The 17,154-nt window shown below is 35.4% G+C and overlaps 1 protein-coding gene across 1 annotated transcript; it reads left to right on the forward strand.

Annotated features, from left to right (window-relative positions):
- The first annotated feature begins 475 nt into the window (after positions 1-475).
- LOC127634393 (programmed cell death protein 6-like) lies at positions 476-15,925 on the forward strand. The gene is made up of 6 exons (XM_052113928.1): positions 476-654; positions 4,241-4,302; positions 8,080-8,124; positions 14,317-14,475; positions 14,651-14,760; positions 14,964-15,925. Exons 1-6 carry the CDS (start codon positions 572-574, stop codon positions 15,060-15,062), a joined length of 558 nt encoding a protein of 185 aa, XP_051969888.1. The 5' UTR covers positions 476-571; the 3' UTR covers positions 15,063-15,925.
- Positions 15,926-17,154: the final 1,229 nt, after the last annotated feature.

A 17,154-nucleotide genomic window follows, 5' to 3' on the forward strand; every position in this document is an offset into this window, starting at 1 on the left:
CAATTTCGCACGTAATAACATAATTCTGACTAAAAGGTTCATAACACAGGTACGAAGCTCTGCCTAAACTCGTTTTTATCGTTTTCAACGGTTATTCAACGTCTGTTTTAGGTGACACCATGACAAATGGTATATCTGTGAAAATGTATTCACTATAAGGTTGTCCAATAAATGATGCTACGCTACGAACACCACGACATCCATCATCGTGGCCTTGAATACCCTGTTGATTTGTGGAAAAAATAAATTCAACCTGTCAAAATCTGCCATTCTGAACCAAACAGCAACATTTTGTTTTAGGCACAGTTCACATTTTCCATTAGTCAAGCTTTTAGCCCCGCCCATTTAGCGCAAACGTTCCGCGCAAGGATAAGACGAGCCAATCAAAGTCCCAGAGAGAGTTCGAAAGGGGCGTGTTCATATGACGTCTGCTAATTTGTTCATGGGAAGTGGGGAGTTTCACGCCACGCCTCTCTGCGTGAAGAATTTTTCAAGTCAGATTTAAGCAAGTTCAACTATCTTGCTGTTCGAGAAGAGCACATTTTATCGTATATCGGGACACGCCGTGGACATGGCCTATAATAACCAGTACAGACCACCTCATTATAACAACGCACCGCTTGATCAGGGCTTTTTATGGAATATATTTCAGAGGTAAGTGAAAACACGACCACCGATTCCGCATTGAACGCCTGCCGATTGAAAAGCACAGCACGATCGAACAAGCTTGCTCTTGCAAGCCACGTACAAGTAGATACGAAATGCTTTCGGAAACTTAATTAGGCGGTTGTGTAGCTCGCTGAATCAAAGATCTCTTTGATTTGGTCTTCTGCCTCATTTCGATGGCAGAATTGTGTTTTGCTTTCCAGCTGACAGCAGACTCTTCTCGTTTGACTTTCAGTTTCATGCATTGACAAGACATAGTAAGTTTTTGTTTTTGTTGCAAACTGAATCCAACTATGTATTTAATTATTGGTCTTAGTTGCCTTAAGTTTCCCTCTTGGTTCCGATTACCTTTAAAAACCGTAAACATTGTTATAACATTCACATACATGTCAGTATCTGCTGAGTGAATTGGTTTAAATGAATTGCTCGTAATGAATTATGCAATACTGCAGAGGATTGGTTCTTGCATTCAAACAACATTATATTGTGTGTTTTCGGAATACAAGCAAGCTGAGAAACGCAGAAACACGAACTATTGAATGAACATTCTCAATATCAAACGATGGGCTGTCCTTGGTCATATGACTTTGACATGTCTAAAGGTTTTACTGAGTCACCTTTGTTTATTTGTACCATAACACATTACAATGAGTCATCTTTGTTCATTTCTGTTGCTTAAGAGTTTCCATGATAATACTGAACTACAAGGTGATGTACAGCATTATAAATGTGTCATAATATGTATGTCATGGAATATAATAATTCTTTGTGTTTATATTATATATATATTTGTAACTGGAACTGATATACCATTGTGTTATGATGTTGAGTATGATTGAGTCTTACACTGAATTACCTGACCACTGTAATGTAATAATAGGGAACTGTTTGATTTGAACACCCACTTTAAAGGAATATTCCGGGTTCAATACAAGTTAAGTTGTTATATATTTGTTATATAACCAACAAGTTGTTTACTATTTAAACAACTTTACAGCTCAAATAATACATGAGTTTTAACAGAAGAATGAATGTAAGAGCATTTATGAAATTACCAGCTTCACATTTCGGCCTTTAAACCCTTCAAAATGGGCCCCATTCACTTCCATTGTAAGTGCCTGACTGTAACCCAGATTGTGCTTTTTTTTTTAAAGAAGAAGAGACGTGTCAAAATAATCTTTTTGTGGTAATTAGCATAATGCTACAAGTTCTGTCAATTGAGCTTAACTTGTATTGAACCCGGAATATTCCTTTAAACTCGAAAAGTGGGATAAAACTAAACCTAGTTTTTTTTCCACACCTTGGCTCTAGGAATAAACAAACAATAGGCCCAGATGTTCCTGATTTGGGTTATTCTCAAAAATGTTGACTTTCCGACTTACAAAATATTTAAAGGTTTAAATCAGTTCAGTTTTCACTCATAAAAGCTGAGGATAATTTTTTACAGTAAAGGACAACTTGACTGTTGTTCTTCATTTTATTTGTTATTTTATTTCACAAATAGAAAAAAGGGTTGTTACACAAGTGAGCGATAAATAATATATTTCTATGTCAATAGCATCACACCACTGATCAGACTAAAATGAATAAATCATACCGTTAAGTATTTATTAAATTTTTTTCAATAAAATGTTTCACATGAACATTAAACAGTTTAACACCAATGACATATTTATATGAATGTGATTACAAATTACTGTTAAATTGTAAATTAATAACTTTCAACATGGTGGGAAAATCACATTTGAGCAACATTTTCTTCCTCTGAATTTTGACTATTGGAGATTTTTTCACAAATTAGTATTTTCAAAAATAAATTAAAAAAATATTTAGATAATACCAATGACATGGAAGTAAGGGAGAAATATTATTTTTAAATGATTTAAATTATAAATTACTTTTTTGTTTGCTCTTTTGCACTCATGTTAGGCCTCGCAGTGATGCTTGACTCGAGGAAAAAAATGAGATAAATATAAACAGATAAATAACTGTAAATGTCATAGAAGTATAGTGTACCTGATGAACGGGACAAGGGTTTTTTCAGGCAATTGACAAATGTAAATATATAATTTTTAAAACAACCAAGAGTCAAATAATTTTATATTATTTAATAAAAGGTTATGTTATAGAATGATGCCTATTAAATGTGGTTTCTTTACTATTTGAAATCTTTTTCATGACTGAAAACTCAAGGGACATGTGTGTCACCATAATTTGATAATGGCCCATTTTATGTTTTTCCTTGAATGGAGGTTCAGGTGTAGTCAGGCCACCCAAAGCCTATTAAAAACAACTGAAACAGCTGAAAAAGATGGTTAGCTGGTCTTAGCTGGACTCATTGCTGTTCAGGCTGGTTTTCGAGGGATTTTGGGCATTTTCCATCTGTTCAGGCTCAGCTTAAACCAGCTAAGACCATTGGCTTAGACCAGCTAAGGCTGAATTAAGGTGTGTTTTTATTTTTCAATAGCAGGGACATATGAAGCTTTAAGTTTTGTTTCTGACTTTTTCTCAATGTTAATGCTTATCAGAATTCCCTCCTAAATAAAGAGTGGTTTAAGTTGACGGTTGATCCTGAATTCCTTGTGTGAATAGGAGTCACGAGTTCAAACATTGGCTGTTTGGGCAGGGTCGTGCTGGACAAACAAGCCAACAAGACATTCCTTTCACTGCTTACTGTGGTTATTGACTAGACTTTACACTGTTTCAAGGTTTTTAGGGTCAGAATTATTGAGGAGGCCTCTCTTATGCCAGTCAATACTGTTTTTCTATGGTCCGCCCCAACCCCCAATGTTTTTTTTTCAACAGCCTAGAAATACTGAGTTTTTGTTGGTGTGCTAAGACATGTCTGTGTCAGTGGAATGTTGCTTCATGTTTATTTCTAAATAGTAGAACCCAGGATTTTGTAAAACTCAATCCACTTCTACTGTAATATCTCTATTACAAATTAGAACAAAGAATAAATGTAATTACCGCATGGGAAAAAATTCTCTACAAAATCAAAACAGAATGGTTGTTATGGAAACATGTGTTAGTTTGTATGATTCATGGAATATGTGTAATGGAAAAGACACTCCCAGTAGCATAAATAGTCAACCCGCTCTTTGTATGGCAAAGTTTTGCTCATTGCTGAAATACCATGCTTTAAATGAATCATAAAAATGTTAGCATGGGGCTGTTCCTTTGTAACACGAATTAAAAATTAATTAATGACTGAAATATTGAATGAACAAATGAACAGAGAAATGATTGACCTCCCAAGACACACTTTTCCCAAATGTGTCATATTTAAAATACCTATTTTTGACTGGGTTTTAATCCTTTCTTTGGAGTGTATGATGTGGATGTGGAGATATGTTCTCCACTACAAGCTTTTACTTTCAGTTTCACTTGACCAGGCCCACATCCGGTTTTGTCACTCATTCTGAGTGTTTCCTATTTCTCTTGTCATCTTTATTGCCATTTAGTCAATTCAATATATATATTTTTTTACATGAAATATACATTAATTACATTATATATAAATACATTATTATTGGCCAGCAACTCATCAATTTATTTTTTCTGTTTCCTCCAGGGTAGATAAAGACAGGAGTGGATCAATATCAGACACAGAGCTTCAGCAGGCATTATCAAATGGTATGTTTATTTTTTGTTCTTAATTTGACATTTTATTTTTCTTTATTATTAGTTATTTGTCACCAGTACACATATTTAGTCAATTTAAAAGGTATATATTTAGCAAAGGGCATGACAGTATTTTTTCATCATCTTGTCTCTATTTCAAATAATAACAGTCTGTATTGTTATAAACATGTTTCTTGTACAAGCAGCAACTGTTTTCCTGTAACAGTCACATGATGAAATAGGCCTACTCACTACTATTATTTGTTGCAGCATGATTTAGCTAAATTTAAATGTACTTGCACTACATCAATATTACCATATAGAAATTAGCTCATTTGTTTTTAGTTTTTTTTTTATACACATATTTTATTTTTATTTAATTCTACAGTTAAATAATTTTGTATAATTATAATAAAAACTATATAATTGGACGTTGTCTCAGGTAACCGATTGCTTACGTAGTATGTTTCATGTGTCTCGTTTCACTATGCAATCTCTTTCTTCTCGCAGAATAAATAATACAATTATTTAATCTCAAATCAATATTTCATGTCCATTGATTTAATATTTTTAGGTAATTAGCATTGTAATAAGCAGGATATTGTACAGTCAGCCAATCAATATCATCAATATAAATCCTTTCAGTGTGACACAAGACCTGATATTACAATAATGAGGAGCTGTCTGTACATTATTTACATATATCTGTATTTTCACTGATTGAAAATGCCTGGTACTTAAATTAAGTTTAGTGAAGTCAAATCTCTCTAGAGTCAATTATGAGATGGCCTTGCTGCCAAAGTGGGTCAGAGTTCCTTCACATCTGCCAGAAATTGTTATCTGCCCTGAGCAGTAATGTTGGTGTAGTGAACGTCTCAATGAGCTGCAGTATTAGCAGGAATCTCTGTTATCATTCTTGAGAGCTGGCTGTGTGAGTTTAGGTTGAACCGTTCTGTAATTTTAGTGCCTGTCTGCTGCAGTGCGTTGTTGTGTTATAAAACATAGACCAATGTCACACTCTATACTTGTCAGAAGTGTGGCGTCATGAAGTATAGAACTGTGTACCGTTGTAGTAGCCATGATATCCCCAAAAAGTATGCAACTGGGACAGTGTAATGTTAGTGTGGTGCTTTGTAGTTGTTGTATTTGGAAACAGTCATTGCATGCCACTTGTTGTGTAGTGTATGTTGTTCTGCGTCTTTTCCTGAGATAAATGGTTCAGTCTGGTCTTGTACACACTGCAGCTAAATTCGGTTGTCAATTCACCTTTTAGTGCTTAATCCTGTTCAGTACACACACAATTCAATAAAATAAGGTAGTGACAACCGCGCTTTCAGAAATTCCACATGGTGTGTATGGAACCGAACTGAACAATTCCTTGTTAATGACGTGATTAATTTAGATGTGTCCGTCTTCTCCTTCTCCTGTGCCCTCTATTTTGAAACTCCCGTGGTTATCGGAGTTACCGTAGCCTTTTTGTCAGCTCCAACCAGTCTGGCCATTTTCCGTTGACCTCTCTTATCAAGTGTGAGTTCGGAGAAACAGACATGTTCTGTTCATCAAGAAAACATTCGATTTGAAAAGTCAAAAGTTTAAATCATTGCATATATAACAAACTTACATTTGGGTAACATCGGATGCAACTTCACCAACAATAACAAACTTCACTGTTGTTGTTTAATAAAAATATGTTTAATTTTTATTATAAGTCTTAATTACACTCTCTGTTATGGACCAATTTTGAAAGCACTCTTTAGTCATAATGTATTTATTTTTTTCTCCAGAAGTTCCTGCTTGAATATTGTTCTTGTGGAAAAAATAAAGTTAAAGCTATGAACACAGACGTTTTATTTATATTGTAAACAAATATAATAGACCTGCTATAACAGGATATCTGTTTATTAAAAAATATTCTTGGTCTGCATGCATCATAGATATTTTTTCCAGCTGGCCCACATGTCAATGTAGTTGAATAGCCTTGTTCTGTGACATTGGTCAACTGTGATTTACAAATGTGTCTTAATCTTACAGTGACCACAGCTATGTTGTGTTGTACTTTCACTCATGTAAACCGGGTCATCATGAATTTTATTTATTTAAAAAAAAAAATAAAAAAAAATCAAACTTCACATAAGCCCTAGGAACAGGTATCAACATTAAGCCATAGTTGGCTTCATTTTAAATGACTATGTTACCCTCGTTTATGTCTCTCAGATGTGGTATGTTGCCTAAAGTAGAGTTTAAGGGATGTTTGTAGAGTTGCTTATGGTGTTCAGGGCATTAAACTTCAAATTGTTAAGACTGATTTGGATAAACTTTTACATTTAGATGGACTAGAAGTATAGAGTGCTTTGACCTTGCATAAACATAGTATAGAACCTTTACCTAAGACTACTTTCATTATGTGATATATTTTGTCAGCTGTGTGTTATATGAAATATAATATAAAAGGAAGGCCTTGTGTTAATATATGCAGTGTTGTTGTATGTGGTAGACTGCCTTGTATTTCTCTGTTGGGGTGATGTGAATGTTGCTGTTTTTCCATGATTACCTCCCAGTGTGGGCAGTGCAGTGACTGGAGCCAGTGTGCAACACATAGGGGCATCTTTGTGCCAGATTTCAGACCACTGTGGAGACTGAACTAAACCTAAAACCGCCCGCCTTCACGTCAGTCCTTGTCACTAGCACGCATTTTCTCTTTATCTATCTGAGATGGGAACACTTTATTCACACTATTTTGGTGCTAGTCAGATGGTCAAGGTGACCTTGGTGGCTCGGAAAATAAAGCAATAAGCCAAGAGAGATCATGCGTTACAGTGATTTTCCAGTGTTCTTGGCCACAACGCAAATCCCCCTTACCCATGGTAAAATCACTGTAAAGCACAGACTTGAGGGGCTTATTATTAGTATTAAATGCTAACAATTAATCTTAGAGGCAGGTAATTAGTGTAAAGTAATAGAATTATAAATAGAAATAAGTCTTAGAATAATAAAGTTATAGAATCAAAAGTAGAGGAAAGTAATAGAGTTCAGTATTGTATTAACTGTAGGCTATTTGTGTAGCAACTTGACAAATTAATATACTGCAGAAAGAGATAATTGAATTAGATTTTAGTGTCAGATCTATCCATTTTATGTGTAATTTGGGTCCAATAAAACCATATAAAACCATGACAAAACATCCATTCATTCTGCTTTACATTCTGTATTTTATGTCCCAGTTCAACCATAAAACTATGGGAGGGAATTAGAATTCTTCACCCAATTGTCTGTTTCAGAAAGTAGTTCATCACCACCTCAGTCCTTCCTCTCTCTTAGCAGTTCTGTGTGTGTGAGTGTGTGTGGCAGGACATGACTCAGCATAGCGTGGAATAGTGGTTGATTTTACAGCTGTACATTTTAGTACAGTGCCTTATGGTTTTGTTACCCCCAGCATACCCACTGTGATGAGTAGGCTTAGATAAGCACACTAAAAAGAATTATAGTGTTTTTCTTCAGTTGTAGCAGAAAGGGAGGGCTCACTGAGCTGGAACCACTCATTGACTGGCCTATATAGACTATAGTGTGTTTTCCTCTAGGTCAGCAAAGGGTCTCTACCAAAACTTACCTGAAACATCTAAGTTTACAATACTATATTATTACCTTATGTGATGAAAACAATGCTCTCCCTAGTGATCTCACTTTAGGGATTACAGCTACTAGGCATCAGCTCTTTGTTTTTGCTTTATTTTTTTAATGACTACTGTGTGGCTCTATTTGGAAACTGAATTTATGCTGTTTCATCTCTAGGTACATGGACACCTTTCAACCCTGTGACTGTCAGATCAATTATATGTGAGTATTATCACTGTCTTGCAAACACAAAATCACAGACATGCACAGCCTTTCTTTTGGTTGCCCCATAATGCTCCATTCGTTTGCTTGTGTGCTCAATGGCAACCCAGAATGTTTCCTATTAGGACACTAGCTCACAACATGGCAGGAGTTTGTCTTAAAGGGATAGTTAACCCCAGAATATAAAATTCTCTCATAATTTACTCACACTCATGCCATCCTAGATCCTTCTGCAGAACAGAAACCAAGGTTTTTAGAAGAGAATCTCAGCTCTGTACAATGCAAGTGGATGGTGATCAGCACTTTAAAGCTCCAAAAAGCACAGACAATCGTAATTAAAGTAAAATTCATGTTATCCAGTGATTGAATTAATGACTTCTAAAGCGATACAATGGATTTGGGTGAGAAACAGATCAATATTTAAGTCCTTTTCACTATTATTGTTTACTTCCATTTACTCCGATGCACATCCACGAGGGGACTCAGTCTATGTCGTCTCTGGTGTGACGTAAGTGCACTGGCATATTCCAATGAAAGCAAAACCAATTATGGTGCATTCACATACAACGTGAAGAACATTTTCGGCTCGCATTGCTTGCGTGAGTTTGACAGTTGGATTATAAATTTGTGTTTAAACTCACGTTCGTGTGAGTAATGCAAACCTGCGAATATTCCCCCTTCTCTTCCGGAAAAGGACAGGAGGAAGGGCTTCTACGACTTGGTTCATAGTACAGTACAGTACAACCAATAGCTGGAATCAAGTATACGCACATATTTTCAGAACTTACCAGGTAGTCCAACTTCCTCGCTCACTTTCCTCCAAGCAATGTCTTTTTTTGTCCGGTATCTGTACATGTATGATGTTGTGTCATGCAATTCCTTGTGCCTACTCACTACAACAAATTTTTCATCCATTTTTCCAAATTTCTTCTGCTACTAAGTCAGTACATCAGTGACATCCAGACAATGTCAATGCTAATAGGCTTTCGCGTCAACACGTCATGCAGATTTCTTGCTCGAGTTGAAAAAATTCAACGATTTCGCTTCATTCGCATCTGTTTGCATCTTTGCATTGACTTTGTATGTAATCACGCCCCACGAAATGCTCGCTTCACGTTTTATGTGAACGCACCATTAAGCTTGTGAACAGCATTCTCTTGTAAACAAATCAATTGCACTTCCGGTTGTATCACATCAATACTCGCGCAAATGTGGTAATGGGCTTATATCACGAGAGAGGCAGAGTGAGCTGAGACCCCTCGTGAATGTGACTGGAAGTAAACTAGGATAGTGAAAAGGACTTAAATATTTATCTGTATCTCACCCAAAGCGATAATTTATTATTAACCGATCCTCCACCGAAATTCACAGTGGGTGCGAAACACTGTGTCTTGAAGGCCTCTTCAGGTCTCTGTTTAATCATTAGATGACCAGGTGGAGGATTGGTGATGATCTGGGGGTGCTTCCACAAGGGCAGATTCATTTTTGTGAAGGACACATTAATCAAGTCACGTACAAGGTTATCCTGGCAGAAAACTTGCTTCCTTCTGCTCTGACAATGTACCACAACTCTGAGGATTGGTTTTTCCAGCAGGACAATGCTCCATGCCACACAGCCCGGTCAATCAAGGTGTTAGGAGCACCAGATCAAGATCCTGTTATGGCCCACCCAATCCCCATTTAAAATATCTGAAATGTGATCAAGAGGAAGATGGATGGCCACAAGCCATCAAACAAAGCCGAGATGATTGCATTTTTGCCCCAGGAGTGACATAAAGTCACCCAACACAATGTGAAATACTAGTAGAGAGCATGCCAAGATGATTGAAAGCTGTAATTGAAAATCAGAGTTATTCCACCTAGTATTGATTTCTGAACACTTCCTAAGTTAAAACATTAGTATTGTGTTGTTTAAAAATGAATATGAACTTGTTTTCTTTGTATTAATCAAGGTCTGAAAACTTTTTTGTTATTTTGATCAGTTGACATTTTCTGCAAATAAATACTCCAAATGACAATATTTGTATTTGGAATTTAGGAGAAATGTTGTCAGTACTTTATATAATAAAACTAAAATATACATTTTACTCAAACACACCTGTAAATAGTAAATCCAGAGAAACTGTTAATTTTGCAATGGTCTTTAAATGTTTTCCAGTGCTGTATACAGTACATGTTATTATTATTACAGAAAATCATGGTATAATAAATAAATCAATAAGACAACAATAAGACAACCAAAATGTAATATTAGGTGGTTAGATGATTCATTTTTGCATAACTATTGCTGCACTGCACAAGAACTGCATTGTCGACAAGACGAGGAGGATGCTAACATGAGCTTTTCGAATGGTCAAAACACTGTTACTAAGTGAAGAATGGAAACTGCTTACGTTTCATCTTAGTTCTCTGTTTTGAAAAAAGAAAAGTCATTTTTGAGCTGATAATTGGTGTACAAATTGTTACAGTCATGTTATAAACATGAAGTGATTAAAACGTTAATAACAAAAAAATAAACAGCTATATTTGTGATTAGGGTTGCAGCGGTATGCCGTTTTCACGGTATTCCGCGGTTTGAAAATTGACGGTTATCATACCATGTACATTTGCTTATATACGGTATTGAGAAAAAAATGCAACTGGACGGAGAATCTCTCATACGCGTGCGCATGTCCTTTCCTCCTTGTCTGCCTGTCAGACTCGTCAACTTGCGACACACGCACGCAGCGCAGCGTAGAAAATGTCTGAGAGAAGCGAGGCGAGGGGGTCTGACATGAGTGTGTGTGTGTGAGTTAAAGCAGTGTTACTCAACTGGTCTATTTGGACTGGGTCGCTAACAGCATGGAAAGAGCAATGCCATGGTTCTCCCATTGAAGATATTTCAGCAGCCGCCCAAGTGATTGACTATTTAGGACTGCCGATGTAGATTTAATGATAATTTCGCAAACAGCTAAAGCAGACATGGGCAACATATGGCCCACGTGCTAGATCAGGCCCTCCACATGGTTTAATGTGGCCCGCGGCTCATTTATCGTAAAAGTGTTTTTATTTTTCATTTCATATTTCAGTTATATTGCATTGGGGCCTAACGCGTCTCCACAAGCGTTTAACGTGCTCAGGGTTGCCAGATAAGAGACACCCCCAGTTTGAGATTTATACTTGAGCAAATTGGAAATATTCCGCCTAATGGTATACTTATTTTGTGCAATCTGGCAACCGTGCCGTCTCGCTTTCCCCTATGATCAAACTTAGCGATCTGTAGTGCAATATTCTGCTCAAGGAAAAGTATTATACGACTACTCTGTGTCCATTCTTGAGGCTGCTTGTAATGTTTGGTGCTACTAATTTTGCAGGTAAACCTTCTCATTGATTAAATTAAATATAAAAGTAGATCTCGGCATCATTGACATGCGAGCAAAAGCTAGCCAGAGACGAATATGTATATGCATTTTTTTATTTGTGCAATTTAGAAACGTTGAAGTCCCTTCACACCTGTATACTAATCTAACTCTTGCAGTAATCATTTATCATAGTCATGCTATCTTTGTAGAGCAATATAATACTTTAGGCAATTGCAGAATAGTCTCACTAGTCACAGATACACTTCAGAAAATTGAGTACACAACTATTTCTGGGCTTAAAAGATACAAAAACCAAATCAATGCAGAACATTGTATCTCAAAAGCCTTACAATGTTGCCCCCCCATGCACTACTTACAGCCCGATGTGGCCCCTTTACCAAAATAGTTAAAAATATTAATAATTACACACATCACCTTTACAAATTTGTTTCAGGATTTTACATGAGTAAAAGTTATATTTTGACAAAATTGTATAGTTTCATATGAAATAATCTAAAGGTAGAATCTATTAGACCTCATTTTATATCAACAGTGGCAGTTGTAGTTAAAGTTTCCTTCTGTGTAATATGTGTATAAATATGTAATATTAGGTAACAAACGGGATAATAATGGGCTCATATATGTAAATATGCGCTTCAATTTTTAAAAGGGGGAGAGAAACTTCCTGTAGATTTTGTTGTTGACATCATCAACAAAAATAATGTCACTTGATTGTCCTTGTACTGGAAAACCATGAACAAACAATGCAACATAAAAGGAAATGCAACCTTGGATACATTAAATACAGGTTATGTTTAATCTATGACAGGTCGACGCTTGATTTCCAATGTAAAATCTGTCCTGAAGCAAAACCAGTTGAGAAGCAGTTAAGGTACAGACAGGAGCAGTTTATGTTAACTATTAATAATCATAGGACATTACTTCAAAAGCTCACACAGCTGATGTAATTTTTCATTTAGTAGTTCATTTAACATGTAAACTAACATGCTTTTAGTTATATAACATGTTACAGTTACATGCTATTTTTTCTATGTTTATAATTCTGTTTATTATAATTCTGTTAGCTTTCTTATTTTTTCAATTTATTTTATTTTCAAAAGGGAGACTTTTTTTTTACACATACTTCAATACAATAAATGGTTTCAAGTTTAAATTATAATAAAGTGTTTGCTCAAAAATAAATAGATTAATAAAAGAACCCTTCTGTTTTTACTGATAATAGTAATTGTGTAATACCGTATATCGTGATATTTTCTGAGACTGTTATCTTACTGTGATAATCTCATACTGTTGCAATCCTACTCCCTGCTAATTCGGAGCTTTAACTTCTATCAAGATATTATGGAAGAAAAGTTTTATTTGGTATTGGAGGAGGGAGTGTGGGCTAGGATTCTAAAAAATGGCAAGTCTGCATCTAGAGATGCAAGGGTGCACCTTATAACTTATGACTGATTTTGGGCGATGGGGCAGTTATACATTTGGGGGACAAATATATAATAAATTGGGTTCTGACTAGGATGATGATTGGCAGACCAATTATTTTAAGGGGTTGGAAGTCGGACAAATTGCCACCATTTCCGGAGTGGTGTGTGGAGATTGGGAGGGTGGCAGCTTTTGAGGAGATGACAGATGGAAGGCTGGGGTTGGGGGAATTGTTTTTCATTAAGTGGGGTAGGTATTTGGCAGTTTTGGGGGACTCTCAGGGAAGGGATGAGGACAGAGAAGTTTAGTTTAATTATTTATGTTTACATAATTATTTTATTTTTATCTATTTGATTTAATTTGTGTGTGTATTATGTTCTGTAACAACAGGCGTGTTCTTTGGGGCTGGGTGGGGTTGGTGTTTAGGAAGGGATATTAGTGAGGGGTAAAATTAAAATGTTGATTCCGTGTGTTTGTGTTGTGTTTTTCTCGGTTGTGTTATTTTCTTTGAATCAATAAAAACATTTTAATTGCAAAGAAAAAAATTACAATTTTGCACTGTACATATTATTGTATCATCAAACTAATCAAATAGTCATGTCTCATATGTTGTTGGAAAGCTCTCAAAAGAATAGAATAGAACATATCATAAAATATCAATTACCATTTACATACCACAAACAAGGTAATCGGATGCATGGATCATTAGATAATCCACACAAAGCACAATGTTACATATGGCCACTAGGAGATGTGCCATGTATGTGACACAGACTCTATGATGCAGACTCATTGAGTCAAAAGGCACTCATTCTGTGAAATCTCTTTACTAAAATCATGTCTGCATGCTATACAAACCTTATGTAATTGTTGTGTTTGCATGTGTAATTAGTTCTTATGCTTTTGGACACATGGAGACGTTTTTGCGCACTAGGATGAATTATTTTTTAATGCTATAACTTTTGATTGCTTTGTCGTATCAACACAAAACTTTTCTCAGTTACAGTTGACTTGACATGATTGAGAACAAAAAAAAAATCTTCAAATACACTTGGCACAAGTGTGTGTGTGTGTGGCTGAGAGTCTCAGAATGTATCATAATCTATATAATAAAAACAATTTGAAATGTTTTCTTTACAATGATACCAAACAATTGAATTTTTTATGAAAAAATGAAAAAGGAAATCTTTAAAAACACCCTCAGAGCTTAAAGAGTTAAAAACTATCAGCCGATTAATCGGCTGTTGGCCTGTTTTCCCACCTTAGTTATCAGTATCAGCAAAATCCATATAGAAATTACCTCACCGTTTACAATGTCTGAAGAGAACACATATACTGTACTTTCTACTACTGTACATTCTAAATTATGACCAAACATTCCATATTAAACTGTTCCTTTGATTTCCAGCTATGTTTGATCGAGACAACAAAGGTGGCGTCAACTTCAACGAGTTTGCCGGTGTTTGGAAGTACATCACAGACTGGCAGAACATCTTCCGCACCTACGACAGGGATAACTCAGGGTTAATCGACAAGAACGAGCTCAAACAGGCTCTCACCGGCTTTGGTGAGTTGAAAATGATTACGTATTGACTGCTAAAAATGGAAAGCCAGAGGTAATAGAAGCATTCAGTGGGGGAAATCCTGAAGGTATGAGAAACCAATAAGGAGAAGCACAAATAATCAGATGGCCAAATAACTTATGGAAATCATTATTATTGTCACCTTCTCTCTTTGCTCAGGTTATCGTCTTTCAGATCAGTTCTATAACACACTGATAGAGAAATTTGACCGTCAGAAGAAAGGTCAGGTGGCTTTTGATGACTTCATTCAGTGCTGTATTGTACTACAGGTAATGATCCATGTTAGGAATACCAAAAAGTACCGGTACTTTGGTGCCAAGTTGTTACCATAAAAAAGATGTATTCATACCAATCTTTCTACAGTATCCTTTTTGCAGAGTAACAACTTGGCATTACATGATATTGTTACACAACAGAGGCTCACAGTACAGTAGATTTACCTATAAACAAATTGCTTTTTTTATTTTAACAGAGGTTAACTGACGTGTTCCGGCGATATGACACAGACCAGGATGGATGGATCCAGGTGTCATACGAGCAGTATCTCTCAATGGTCTTCAACGTTGTATAGCACAACTCAAGCACGGCTGCGCACTCATGTGCCAAACACCAAATGTCCCTCCCCATGGAGTCTTCCAGCAGAGACAAGGAGGGTGTGGGGAAGGAATCTTATGACTCTTAATTCTGTCTGTTTATTAGTATTCATCTCATATTTCTTTATGATGTTAACCATATTATTATTGTAATAATCTATGGACTACCACTCTCTTTCTTTAAGTAGTGTCACATTGTAAAAAACATATCATAACTCTGTTGCATGCTTTCTGATAAACCTCCTTAATGTCAAAGCATGAACTAATGTTTCTTTTTTTGTGGCTGAATTCATGTTTACAAAGAAATACTGTGAGAGCAGGTTGTGTTTCGCCATTATAAGATCCTTTTTTGGATTGACTGTCAGCTCTTCCATTTATTTGTAAATAATTATATTTTTAATCTGCACAGTAATGTGACAAATTCAACCTTTTATTTTAGGAAGGAGGTACATATGCTTTTGTATGCCTTTTTCATGCATGATGCCTTACAACTGTTGAAATAACTAAAATGAGAACGGTTTTATTAAAAACTGGAAAATTTATTTGAAAATCTGCATTTTCTTAGAATCCCTCATTTGTATTTGCTTCTCTTCAAGAATGGCATATGTACGTGTATTTTAGATAACAAAAAGTGTAAATTAAAAAAAACAGGGTAGGTGAAAAAACGGTGCGAAAAAGGCTGTAACAAAATAAAATGGCTTTGGTTTAATCAGGTTGCCATTTAATTGGTATGTACTACAAATAACTTTTGAAAGATCCATGATAATATGCACCGATTGTTTATGTAGGAATAAAGACTTTGATACCTGAATGAATAAACAATTTGGAGAAATTCTTAGAAACAGTAGTCTAAATCAGTAAAATGACCCACTACAAAATATATTCTCAATACAACAAAGCTAAATATTATGATAGACCTCACAAAGTCATACTGATGGTGGAGAAACAGGAGCAGGGAAAACCACTATCATCAGTGCAATGGTCAGTTACAGTATGGGTTTCAGATGGGAACACAAGATTTGGATGGCGGTAAATGAGGTTCTGAAACTGAGTTTCATAATAGCAGTCACTGTTTATAAGGTTTCTGCATGGGACAGTCCATTATTTCTCACTTATTGGCACACCTGGCTATGGAGACACAAGAGTGTGATAAAGAAAAACTCTTTCCTGAAGCTTTACAGCAGTTAAGATCTGAAAATGGGATTCATTTAATTGATGCAGTTTGTCTTATTCTCAAGGCAACCAACATTTGAGTCCATGAGAGAAAGCAATATACTTTGGAGGACATTTTGCCATTATTTATCAAATATATCAAAAATATATATTTTAGCACTCATTACAACTTTTTAAGAAACTGTGATGAAATGTAATTAATTTAATAGAATCTTCCAAAATCCAATGTGCAAAAAAGAAAGGTGGTCAGCCTGTTTATTGTAAATTTAACAACTGTCAGAGTAAATTCTTTGATAAGGAATACAACAGCAAGAGACAGAAAAGAACAGGTTTGTTATCAGTGCTTGGAGATTGGAAATAAATGGATATTGCATTAAAGTCTACTTCCATGTTGTCCCTCTGATATTTGGACTTCATGATTGAAAAAGTGAAGGAAACTGGAAAATAAGAAATCCAGTTCAGAAACTTGAGGATCCTAAAATAAGAGATCAGGTTGAAAATGTGGGACTATATAAAGATCAAGAAATTGAGCAATGAAGTTTAGCTGATGTGATGGTTAACAATTATTCATGTTATTTATTTTATTGGTACAGTTTATCTTCTGGGCATATCATTTACATTTATTTTTTAGGATTCAAGTAGTCATAAAATGTTATATACTGTACACAATTTTGATTAGATTACTTCTTTATTTCAATCTGATGATTACAAAATTGCATAGCAACTAAAATCACAGTCAGTAATGTAATTTCTTGGATTATATTTATTTTTTTATCTGATTATATTTTGAGTACTTTTGGATTACCTTTGACCAAACTCTTTTTTTATGTCACAATTATATGAGTAATCTATACCATTTTGAGATAATGTTTCCCCTAATGCATTTAAGAAAACTCA

Source organism: Xyrauchen texanus, chromosome 41 (genome assembly GCF_025860055.1).
Source record: "Xyrauchen texanus isolate HMW12.3.18 chromosome 41, RBS_HiC_50CHRs, whole genome shotgun sequence".
Lineage (NCBI taxonomy): Eukaryota > Metazoa > Chordata > Actinopteri > Cypriniformes > Catostomidae > Xyrauchen > Xyrauchen texanus.